Source organism: Hoplias malabaricus, chromosome 15 (genome assembly GCF_029633855.1).
Source record: "Hoplias malabaricus isolate fHopMal1 chromosome 15, fHopMal1.hap1, whole genome shotgun sequence".
NCBI lineage: Eukaryota > Metazoa > Chordata > Actinopteri > Characiformes > Erythrinidae > Hoplias > Hoplias malabaricus.
Genome location: NC_089814.1, coordinates 21890368 through 21902612, shown reverse-complemented (window position 1 = coordinate 21902612; position 12245 = coordinate 21890368). Strand labels below are relative to the sequence as shown.

At 40.2% G+C, this 12245-nt stretch overlaps 1 protein-coding gene across 1 annotated transcript; it reads right to left on the bottom strand.

Annotated features, from left to right (window-relative positions):
- Positions 1–1521: 1521 nt before the first annotated feature.
- On the bottom strand, positions 1522–11445 carry aldocb (aldolase C, fructose-bisphosphate, b). Its single transcript, XM_066645380.1, has 9 exons — positions 11299–11445; positions 5802–5921; positions 5262–5473; positions 4945–4999; positions 4619–4779; positions 4278–4361; positions 3982–4156; positions 3297–3496; positions 1522–2792 (listed from the first exon to the last, which is right to left on the bottom strand). Exons 2-9 carry the CDS (start codon positions 5911–5913, stop codon positions 2700–2702), a joined length of 1092 nt encoding a protein of 363 aa, XP_066501477.1. The 5' UTR covers positions 5914–5921; positions 11299–11445; the 3' UTR covers positions 1522–2699.
- Positions 11446–12245: the final 800 nt, after the last annotated feature.

Genomic DNA, 12245 nt, shown 5'->3' with positions numbered 1-12245 from the left:
CCTGAATCCAATACAAAAAATGTAAAAATTAAAAAGATTTGAAATTCCCCACATTAACCAATATATCTATTTTATTTTCTGTATAGTTTTAACTGTTTGCTGACAAAGTGTTCTGATTGACTTATTTCTCTGGAAAACAATTATAGGGAATGTACACAGAAATGCTGTTCTCTGGTTTGTTTACGTTCAGAAGCTCCACATCTTTTAAGTTGGAACGGTGCTTGAGGAGAAAAACGACTCTAGTTTGTACATGGCTGAAGTTGAACCTGTCTAAGTTTTTATGCACTGTATGAATTACCAGAGAAACTAATTTATAACGAGTTTAGTTTTGTAGCAATGAAGTTAACTGATCCTGAATTTGGAAATATTTGCAGCTTAAGTAACCCAAATTAGCAAAAATAATAACCCACCAATGGAGCAATATTATCTTAGTTCACTTTTTTTCCAATGTTTGGTGTTCACAATGTTTTTACTCATTTTCTGACACCGGCGTTTTGAAAACAACCGAATAGTTTGTGTGAGGTTGCTTTATGGATGCAGTGGGTGGAGTAAATGTCTGTGATGGAGAGGAGAGAGGCTTTGATTATCCTCTCAGCTGTCCTCACTACATGCTGGAGGGTCTTGCAGTCAGAGACAGTGCAGTTCCCAAACCAGGCTGTGATGCAGCTGCTCAGGATGCTTTCTACAGTGACTTTGTAGAAGATGATGAGGCTGGTCAGAGGAAGACAGGCTTTTTTTCAGGTTCCAGAGGAAGTAGAGGCGCTGCTTGGCTTTCTTCACTGTAGAGCTGGTGTTCAGTGTCCAAGTGAGGTTCTCTGCTAAGTGGACACCAAAGAACTTGGTACTCTTAATCTCCACAGAGGACCCATCAATGTTGATCAGAGAGTGGTTTTTTCATACTCTCCTGAAGTCAACCATTTCCTTGGTTTTGTTCAGTTAGGTGTAGTTAGTTGACTTTACACCAGTCTGCCAGCCACTGCACCTCCTCTCTATGTTGACTTGTGCTGTTTAACAAAACTTTTAAATTTCATCTGAAGTAAACATGGCTATATAGATAAATAACCCACCCCCTCCCCCCGGCATATCAATTTAACTGAAATACGAACCTGAATCAACACTGTTTCCTTTTCTACATTAGCAAGAGCATAGTAAACAATGAGTCATGATGGTTAAACATTTGTCCCCTTGCAGACAGAGGTAAAAACTCTCATTACAAAAATGAGAATGGCAGCCTGAGACAAAAAGATTGTAGTTTCTTAAACATGAAATTTGGATTTGTATTGCAGGAAAGATCCTTTTACTTTCTCCTGCCTGAATCTATCAATAAAGCTCCAAAGAACTCCCAGTTTTGTAGCATGGTGTGGCTGGAGTTCCAGCTGGTTAACATGGAGGAATTGGCAATGACTAAATGAGAATGTACAAGGAGGATATGGTTTTAGGACGATAACAATAGCAGGAAATGTGGCCCCATGATAAAATTGCAAGTATGAAACAGAATTTAAACAGGAGACATGTTTAGGATTTTAAATTATTTTTATTTTATAGTTTTCTACTAATCTGACACATCAAGTGCTTAAGAGAACACCACAATGACATCACAATTTATCCAGATCTGAAGTGACTATGCCCTCCCCCCAAAATCATTTCAAAATTTGGTCCGAGCCACTGAGTTAAGCCATTGAGTAACATTTTACATTATATGGTCCTGGTCACATTTTCATTGTCTTCAAGGCCTCTGTACCACAAAAATGGGAGAGAGAGCATAGTACACTTAAGTGGAAATACACAGAATAGCACATTTAAGCGCATAATTGTCCATGTTTCTCAAACCAATATAGTTAGTATTCTATGTTGAAACGAAACAGTAGACACACACAACCCAAAACTCATCGCTACCATAGATGAGAATTGAACATTATTTTGTTTTGTTTTTTTAAAGAAATGTTCCTGTGTTCAATGTTAGTTGATCTTTTGTGAGGCTGTTTTGTCATTTGTGTACTCCAATCTATACTCCCCATTTCTCAACCTCATTCTCCATTGTGTCTTTCTCTCTCTCCCTCACACTCTGATCAGACTGTTTTGCTCCTGGTTAGCATTCACTATACGCTCATCACTAAGCAATGCTAATGAGACTTAGACCGTCTGCATAGCACGATTTGATGAGACCACAGAACACATCAACTGGAGAGGCTGTGGCTGCACTTTACAGGAATGAAATTAAACAAACTCAGCAAAAACTACACAAGCTGGGGTAAAGGGTGCCTGAGCAGAACACTTGTACTGGGGAAAGAGAGGAGAAGAATGAAAGGGAGGGAGGAAGAAGAGAAAGGAAAAAAAAATAAATAAAAAACCCTGTCATTATATGATCCGACCAGAAAAGCAATACCATTTGTTAAATACAGCACAATGACCACTTGATTCCAATTGTTATAAACCAAAAAGATTTTGTTCAGCAACTCCCATGTTGGAGAGCTCCAGAAGGCTCTATTAAATGCCCTTTTGGCTCCAATTTCTAATTTACCCCAGTTTTCTTTTGCAGTAAATTTTAAATAGACATACTAAAAGAACATTGCGATAATAACCCTAAGTACAGACGACAGCGCAGGCCTGTGATTGGTCAGTGACACATGGAGGGTAGCAGCGGTGGAAGATACTATTGGTCTGTGGTAGCAGAAGTTGGTGGGTGATGGGAGTATGCTTTAGTAGGCATGGTTAGCCACATACAGAGACTTTCCTGCAGCTCCACCGGTTCCACTGGACACATACTTACCCTGGGCAGCCAGGCCATTAGCCTGCAAAACAAAAAGGAGGTCAGAAATATATAGGCAGGAGAAACACCACTTGGACTCATTATAAACTCCATTACCAGTAGATATAGTTCTGGTTTTTATTAGCATGGAATTCTTTTAGTGGTACGTTAAACAACCAGTTACTGATTAATGGGAGATATTTGACCAATTAATCATAACAGTTAAGGCTATCAGTACATTGTGATGCTTTAATCTGAAGGTGGTGGCTTAAGATTCCAATAGATAACATTCAATAGAGCATGGAATTTAAGAGACACAAAAAAACCCTTTAAACAATGAAGCACACCTCAGTTATTTTGAATATTGGATCATAATCTAATCAAGTTTAGACTTTAGTTGTTACTGAATTGAAAAATTAATGAGAAAAAAAGGCACAATCTAATGAAAGTGTCAATGTCAGGGTGTTTACATACACGGAGGAAAAAAAAAAAAAAAAAAAAAAAAAAAGGTTTGAAATAAATGACAGGTAGAATTTGAATAGCTGACCTCGGCACGCTTGATAAACTCCTCTGTGGCAGCCTTCTCATTGTCCCTGGCTCCACGCCAGGCACTGAGGGCGGAGGCCTGCAGGGCGCGGCCGTAGGAGAAGGTGAGGGCCCAGGGCCTGGCTAGGGGGCAGTTATTGATGGCATTCAGATTGATGGATGCCTCCTCCTCACTCTGTCCTCCAGACAGGAAGGTAACTCCTGTTGCGAGAAAAAGAGGGGGAAAATAAATAAACAAATACAAAATAGTCTCTTTAGACCTGTTGATAGAAACCAGAATTAACAGCATAATTTGGCATTTTTGCAAATGGGCTGCCCCTACATTTGTGGAGTGTGATTCCATGTTCCCTGAAATTAAGCAGTGGTGTGGAGACGGTTTTCTACCCTCCTCCAAATTTTATATAGTACTGTTACTGCACTTCTGAGCCCAGAGTAGCAATGACAGAGGCTCAATTTCTACCCCATTATTGGTCAATGAAGCATCAAAATGATTTAGAACTTGCAATTTTAATGTAAAAATACTGTAGTGTTGCTACCTTCCTCACTGAGATAAGTAACTCATTATGTAATCTGTTATAATCATGAGGTGCTAAATACAAATGGCTGTGTATATTTAAGTGTTTATATGTGAAACAAAATCATGTTTTTAACCCATGCATTACACATTACCAGTAAAACATTGTTACCTGGGACTGCTGGAGGCACAGTGCGGCGCAGAGCAGTGACTGTTGCCATGGCAATTTCCTCACCAGAGTATTTGGTGGGGCAAGAATGTCCTGCTGTCACCATGTTGGGTTTAAGCAGTGTACCCTCCAGGTAGACGTGGTGGTCTGACAGAGCCTTGTAGCAGGCAGCAAGGACCTGCAACACAAGAGGTGCATGTTTAATTTATATATTTAAAAAAAAAAATTAAAAAACACAACCCCAAAAGGAATCGCCAACCCCCTACACTATATGTTGGGGGAGAACAGGAAATACCCACCTTCTCTGTTATATACTGGCAGCGCTTGAGGTCATGATCACCGTCAGGTAGGATCTCTGGCTCCACAATGGGCACAATGCCATTCTAGAGAAGACAATCACATACAATTAAAATTTTAACCAATTTTACAATTGAGACTGATTATAGTACTTGAGGCAGACATTTTCATTTCTGTGGTAATACTGAGAAATTTTAAATCCCTTAGAAATACGGTGTACACAGCACAAGTTTGACTGAAGACAATCCTCTACATTAGGGTTAATGAAGTAATCCTGGTATGGCATACGCCTTGCTCCTTTAATAGTAATCAAGCATAAACAGTGATTGAGGGGGGATCTCACCTGCTGGCAGATGCTGGCGTAACGGGCCAGAACATTGGCATTCTCTTGGATGGCCAACTCTGAGGGTGTAGTCTCACTGATCTTCAGCACACTGCGCCACTTGGCAAAGTCAGCACCATCCTTCTTGTACTGAGCGCAACGCTCTGACAGACCATCCAGCCCTACACAGACACACACGTGGTAAGTATTTCTGCCCCTACTACTCTACCCAAATACATTCATTACCTTGTTTATTCAACAAGTTGAATATTAAAAAAATTTAATAGAAAGTGGTTTTCCTTGGTTGTACATGCTCCATGTATTCTTAACGCATTATGTAATGTTACCCTGTGTTGTAGTCTCGCCATTGGTTCCTGCCAGAGGGACAACACCTTTGTCAACCTGTCAAGAGTAGAACCAAAACTGAATCAGAACTCTAGAAGCATATGTTTTCCTTTAAAGAGAAAGTACACTTGCTTTAAAATGACATCCTTATCCTAACCCTTGGTATTTATATGCACTGACAGCAATGGGGCTTAGGTGAGTGCACAAGGGCAGTAAACTACTTCACATGGTGTAGGTAACAGCAGCTCTGCTAAACTACAGACATGGGCTCTGATTTTATTTTACTGGACATGTTTAAAGAAAAGAACATCCTCTTTACCTTGATGCCTACGACAATTCCCCTGTCTTTGATCATCTTCACAAAGGGTGTGCCATCATCTGCATTCTGGTAGAGCGTCTCATGGAAGAAGATGACTCCGCCGATGCAGCTATCGATGCGCTGGTCAGCAGTGAAGAGCAGCTGGCGGTACAAACGGCGATTTTCCTCAGTGTTCTCAACACCAATGGGGTTCAGGCGCTTGGCCATGCTGCCTGTTCTCACACATATACACAAATATTCATGAGGACAGGGCTCCAACTGAAGTGGCGTAACTGAATGTGAATGCCTAGTTATATCATATTTATCGTACTATTCATTTAAATAGAAAAATGTCACCTACAAATTTGTGCAGAATTAGTGAGTTCAGAATGCACTTGGTCCAAGCAAAATCAAATCTATGGCCCTGACATTTTAGCAACGTTCCAATATGGTGCTCTGCACAAAATGACAACTTAAAGATCTTTTAGGATTTTATGAAATTCTAGGTTGTGGTATTTAAGATTTTTTTTCCAAGACATTAAAGAGACACATTTTATTGACCTGTGGACTCATCTGCAGCAAGGATGCCCTTTCCAGGTGCAACAATGCGCTGAGCAATCTCCTGCAGCTCCTTCTTCTGATCTGGAGTCAGGGCGGGGTACTGGTGCGTCATGATGTCGGCTGTGAATGAGTCAAGACAGTCACACTCACATACAGGATTCCCATCATCATCAGTCCGGTCTATTACTTCAATACTACAGAATATCAAGAAATTCAGTTTCTATGTAATTGAATATTCATTCATAAGCCAATAGAAGTGCTGCTCCAAAATCTACAGTGCTGCTTTGACTGTCATTCAATGTTAAGCCATTTACTGATGTCTGCAGTCTGCTACTGTCTGTATACACACTAACATCCAGCACATCAGGAAATCAAAGGGGTATTCATTTTAGTTTTTAAAAAATATTTATGGATATAGCCATGTCACAACCTATGTGGTATACATTTACATATTTAAAAAAATAATAATAAATAAAATAAAATAAAAAAGTCAGCCTGAGATTAAACTCTTGCCCGGCAACACTCAGTTGCTGACTGCAGCCATCCAAAAAGTGTCAGGGAATCAACAAGACAGTGGTTAAAATGCCACTGGCCCTCTGCTGCTGCTGCACAGCTCAGAAGAAAAAGGCTGAATTACATAACAGTTGAAGTGTGGCTAGAAGGCCATTTTGAGGCCGTTTCTCCATTACTGATCACCAGGGAAATAAAGAGAGCATGAAAGATTATGTAATTATGCTTGTCTAAACTTTGCTGTCAGTGCTTATTAGCTCCTCTCACTGGGCAGCGTGCTAGAGGATGTAGCCCAGCATGAGTGTTCTGCTATAATTTTACAAGCCAAATAAAGAGGTATAAGTCAGAACCACTAGCCTTTATCTTGCTAGAGAGTTTTATATGTTATAAGGTGTATTTTTCCATATTTCAGGGAAACAAATATGCATCTTACGTTACAAATTCAAAATTAAGTATTGAGTGCTTTAACTATTATAGTCCTGTTCCACTCACTCCTACTGGTTGATTGGGGGAGGGGAGAAGGGGGGAACAAAAAAAAACAAACAAAAAAAAAAGATATATAATGTTAATAATAGACAATAAAATGAAGGTGTACTATAAAACATGACATTAATTTTATTTTAATTTCTTTATCTAGTCTATATCCCACTCTGATTTTACAGACAATATCAAACGACAAGTCATTCAATCTAAAGTCCTACACTTTGTAACACCAGATGTAAACCTCCTTTTCTTTGCTTGTGGGCTTCACTAATTCCATCAGCTTTGTTGGCTGTTGACCGATTCCCTCCCACCCTCACCCATACACACAAGAACAAGCCAGAACTGGCACATACCAGCTACTCTGTGTGAATAGCAACGAGATGCCGTGGTCAGCTTTAAAACAACTACTTCCTTCCAATTTATACCAACATCTAACTTATACCGTCACCACACTACTGTTCTTTCAATTGAGCATAAAGTAACATCCACATCATATTAACCCTACATCTATGGAACACTACTTGTCTGCCAGATCAGAAGGGGGTGTCTTCTATTCCCCATTACTGCTAAACACATGCTTAGCTATTATAAACTGTTTGTTGGTGGCTAGATATTTAGCTCAGCTCACCAATGGAAGTTTCCGCTGAAAAACAAGCCCAGAGCCTAGGTAACATCCCACCTCATTCATCACCACTGCACAGCAGGGATGTATAGGAACACATCTAGGCCAGCTCAGTTTCAACTGTTCTGTAGCACTGAAACAATAACAGCTTTTAAAATTGTTATGCTACTGTTGGCAAGGGCTTAGGAGTAAAACGCTGACCAGACTTGTTAATCTCCATGCTACTTGTTCAATGGCAACATCCTGCCTAGGCTTTTAGTCCTTATAAAAACACCCACACTAGGGTTCTTTTATTTAACCATTCCTATTTAGTAACTATCACTTAGAACTTTGTGCTACAGGCTACTGACCAAAATACTCCATGGCGAGTGAACAAAGTGAAGCTCATTCACATGCAGCATTCAGAATTCTGGGAGACAGCGTAACAAACAACTGACCACCTTTTTTTGTTATAGGGGAATTATTTTTAAGCAGATCAGACAATCCCCATAGTCATAGCACAAGTGTCATGACACATTGCACAATATCACTTTCAATAATCGCTCTGCCATGTCATGATGATCTTTACACTATGAATCACTATGATCTTTCACTATGAACTCCACTTATTTGAATTTTGCAAATGAGCTAAAGCTGCACTGTGAATAAAATTAGCTTACTGTGGTGATCTGTCAAACTACTTAAATACCTGCAAGTGACAAATAATCCTAGAAAGTATAGTCACTAAAAAGTAAGCCACACCAAACAAGGATTGAAGCAATTAAATAATTATAGGTTGATCAAGAGGGTGTTTGGTGGACTTCTAAATCAAACATTGACTTGTACTGATCAAAAGTAGTATCTCAGATGACTGAAAACCAAATGTTACAAGCTATAGCCAGAAAATGGCGGGTCCTGACATGCCCACAATAGAGGCAGCAACCGGAAATGATTCAGTGCGAGTCATACTGTGTGCTCAGGTTAAGCCAAGGCTTAGTGCTCGGAGATCAATGTGCCTCACTCGTGTTGCTCTACAGTTGCATGCATGCAGGCCCTATGGGACACATAATGACCACGATGACTACAGGGCACGTAGGCAAGCGTAACGCAGGAGGAAACTGAAGGCTGCAAACCTAGGTTGTTTGTTAAAGGGTGCAGACTGTATCATGAAGAATTCATTACAGGCGTCCAGTGTCGTTACTATTCTGCATAAAGGCAGCATCAATCTTTCCAACACAATTCTAGCTTGTAATGATTTGCGGGTTTAAACGGCAGCAATGAAAACGTGTTAACATTTGAGCACAATTTAAAAATTGACATGATATGGTTTTGAACATCAAAGAAATCAGTGGAACATTAGTCAAATTAAACTATAATGTTCCTTAAAATGCAGAACAAGGCTTAGTCTCAGTACAGGAGACCTACCCATTATATTTTAAATGCACCAAGCTTTTCTCCCAATTCTACATTTAAATTATTAACAAAGTTATAAAATTACAAATCCAGAACCTATTTTGAGAAGTCATGAGATGTGTTCAGGTGAAACATGGCTGTATTGTTTTACGCATGTTTAAGCTGTAACTGATTTTGCAGTTCCTGCTTAGCTCATTTTCTACTGGGTCACATGCCTCACAGATGTTATGGCCACAGAGGATGACTGTCCAGAGCCACGATGTGCTGGAGTCTAAGCTAAAAATAGCAGAATGCGGCTACCTGCTGACTGCAGGATTGGGAGACAAACACTTGAGCACGTAGGCCCTGGGAAGGACATCAGGATGTCAACTACACCATCTCCATGGCAGTGTAGACTCAGATGCACAAGAAAGAATAATAAATGAGTTGGGACCGTTTTGACAACTGCTGCATGACTGGATACTCAAGATACAGCAAAGATTAGAAATGTTGCCAACGACAACAGTGTCAATCAGTTAACAACATGCACAGTAGGATAGTGTCCTTGTAATGCCAATCAAGGTTATTATTTAATTTATTTTATTAAAGCTTATCTATAGATATTAGCAGACATGCATTAAAATGTAGGCCTACAATATTTGCATCAGTTCAGGAATTCAGAACTTGGATTACTATAAAAATATTGCTAATTAAACCCACATGTCACAAGCTGTTCAATACCATTCTCTTCATTGCACAGGTATCTTCCTAAAGGCAACCCCTTCTGGTGTCTAAATTAGTTTATCTGATTTTCTACACGGTCTGTTGTTCTGCACTGCGTCATATCGGCAGGCAGCCACCTCCCACTCATGTACCTGTCACATCCATCACAGCACCGCCACCAGGACTGTGTGTGCTGAGGGGGGTGGGGGGAATCACCACAGTTATGGTATTGTTTTAAGAGACAACAGACATCACATGAAATGGTAAGAGGTCAGAATTGAAGGGTACAAAGAACATGATAAAGAAGGGAAAAAAAATCAGCATGGAATAAAATGACAGAGTGAATCCACTAATGGAAAAGGTTAGACTAAAGATGCGTCATGAGGGAACAAGCAATCGAAGCTGAAAACACGATACTTAATTTTCACATTTTGCTTTAGATCCACAGCAACATACATGAGAAACACCAGTGACGTCACACGCACTTGCACCAATGGGATAGCGCCTTCAGCTCGTAAACACATCAGATGCGGATTGCGTGCGCAGAGATGCGCCGAGGCACAGGTTTTCTGTTCTGCCCAATGGCGGCGCGCTGCTGATGCTGCCCTTGTGCGCCCTTCCTCGCGCATTTTCAATAGGGGCTGAGCTTAGATGTTTATTTAATTACACGTAGCCGACTGATAACCATTTATATATTTAATACAGATATTTACTAATTATTTCCTTCTGAAAATAACTGGAATGTACCTATTCACTTTCCATTGGAGATATTTCAGTTTAATTCTGGTAAACAAGGGCTTTTAAACCCAATAATCTGCACCATACGAAAGAAACCTCGTGCGTAGCCTGTACGCTAAACTTAAACCGCCAGTATGTGCGTACCGAGACCTTATTTCCCGTTTTACGGTCTTAGACAAAGGCGTGAGGCGATGACTCAACACGAGACCAGTTATTTTTTTCCCCCCATTGAAGCTAACAGCAGCTAAAGCCTGTGGTGGAGATGCCTACGTGCAGCGAGCCACACAGTCCTTCACCGAGAATCAGTCTCCTCATTACACAGGGACTGCGCCAAAGTTTGCTGGAGGACAGGAGTTTAATACGGGGGTTACGGTGTTTATCTGTACGCTACGCCTTTTTCTTTCCTGTTCTCTGGCTCTCAATGCGGAAGAAGGGGTGGAGGAGGAGAACGTCCTAACTCGTGTTCAAGGTTGTCAGGGATGGCGACATTTTTATTTCGGTCAAGATGCTCCACACTTAACCTTGGCGCTGACAAACTAACGTTAGATACATCCTGTTACATCCTTCACTAACCGGTCTTCTCATAGAAACCCGAATTTAGTTTCTACGGCCAGCTTTTTATTCGCCTTTGCCGTTCGACCTTAAATGGTGCAGCAGAACGTAAGCATTTAAGGCGGAACGGAAAAGTCGAATAAAATGTAGACACTAAAAGATCAATTTCAGCTTCATTCAACATACGTTCCAAAATATGTACACTTCACACACAAAGAAAATACTATTAAAAATGTTGATTCGCCATTGATTAATCGTACATACCCTAATGATGATGTAAATATTAAGATATTATCGAATTCTTTATTTTAACGATATCTTGATGTAACTCGACTTAACGTTAGTGAGGCCCGGACCTACTTTTCTTAATGTATTATAACAAAACCTATCTTTTGTATTCAAAGCATAACCCTGAAAACGCACAAATGTTGTTAGGTGATAACCTGCGCCTAAAGTTAGCGAGATACATTTAATTTATAAGTAATTTTCTTTGCGTACCTGGCTGGAGTGTCGAAGCTAGAGCTTGTAGCTGAGCGGATGGAGAGGATGCGTAGCTGTTGAGAGGCTGCCTTTCTGGTACCGCAGCGCAACGTGACCGCTTACAAAATCACGACGCGCTCATTAATATTCACAAGGCTCATGAATATTCACGATGCGTCCTCATCACGTCCCTACGTCACAGGCGTGTGTCTGAAGCATGTCGGTTAGCACGTACGCTAAAGGGTTGAGCAATCTGGATCTCAATGAGTCGAATCTTCTCGGCTCCCAAATGACTCTTCATCCAACGGGATTATCCCCAAAACTATCCAAGCTGATTGATATTAACGTTTTCTAATTAACTAATTAACAAAATGATTGTTATTCTAGCCTATTTGGCCTTTTAAAGGGAACACTGCCAACATTTGTGTTCATCTCTAAAACACATTCGTAATCATGGTATCAGGTGAAATCCAAATCAAGACACGTTTGGATGCTAATAAAACCGGATTAGAAGGCATAGGTGTTGGAGGTCAGGGGCTGTTTTGGATTATTAGCTGGTTCAAAGAGACCTGTCCAAGTGGAATGTCTATGCCAGCTCTTTCAGACACAGTCGAAGCCTAAATTACCAGGATTAACTCCCAGAATTTTTGCGATAGCTGGATAATTTTAGACCAGAGTTGAGAAGTGCCTTACTGTGAAATGAACCAACGTATTTCCTAAATGGATTTGCACGGCATATTTAGAAAAGTAATGTGAGTCGGTTCCATTGTCCAGTCGTTTTAAAGAACCGACTCATTCCCGAACGACACATCCCTATATTATGAGACAGTACTCCAAAACTACACAGAACGTCAAAATGTGGTGGTTATTTGTAATGTTCCTCCTATTAATTGTAAAAATGTCAAGCCCTTTTTTTTTTTTTACTGTTTACCTATTGACTAAAATGTTTGAAATGTTTGCGTGCA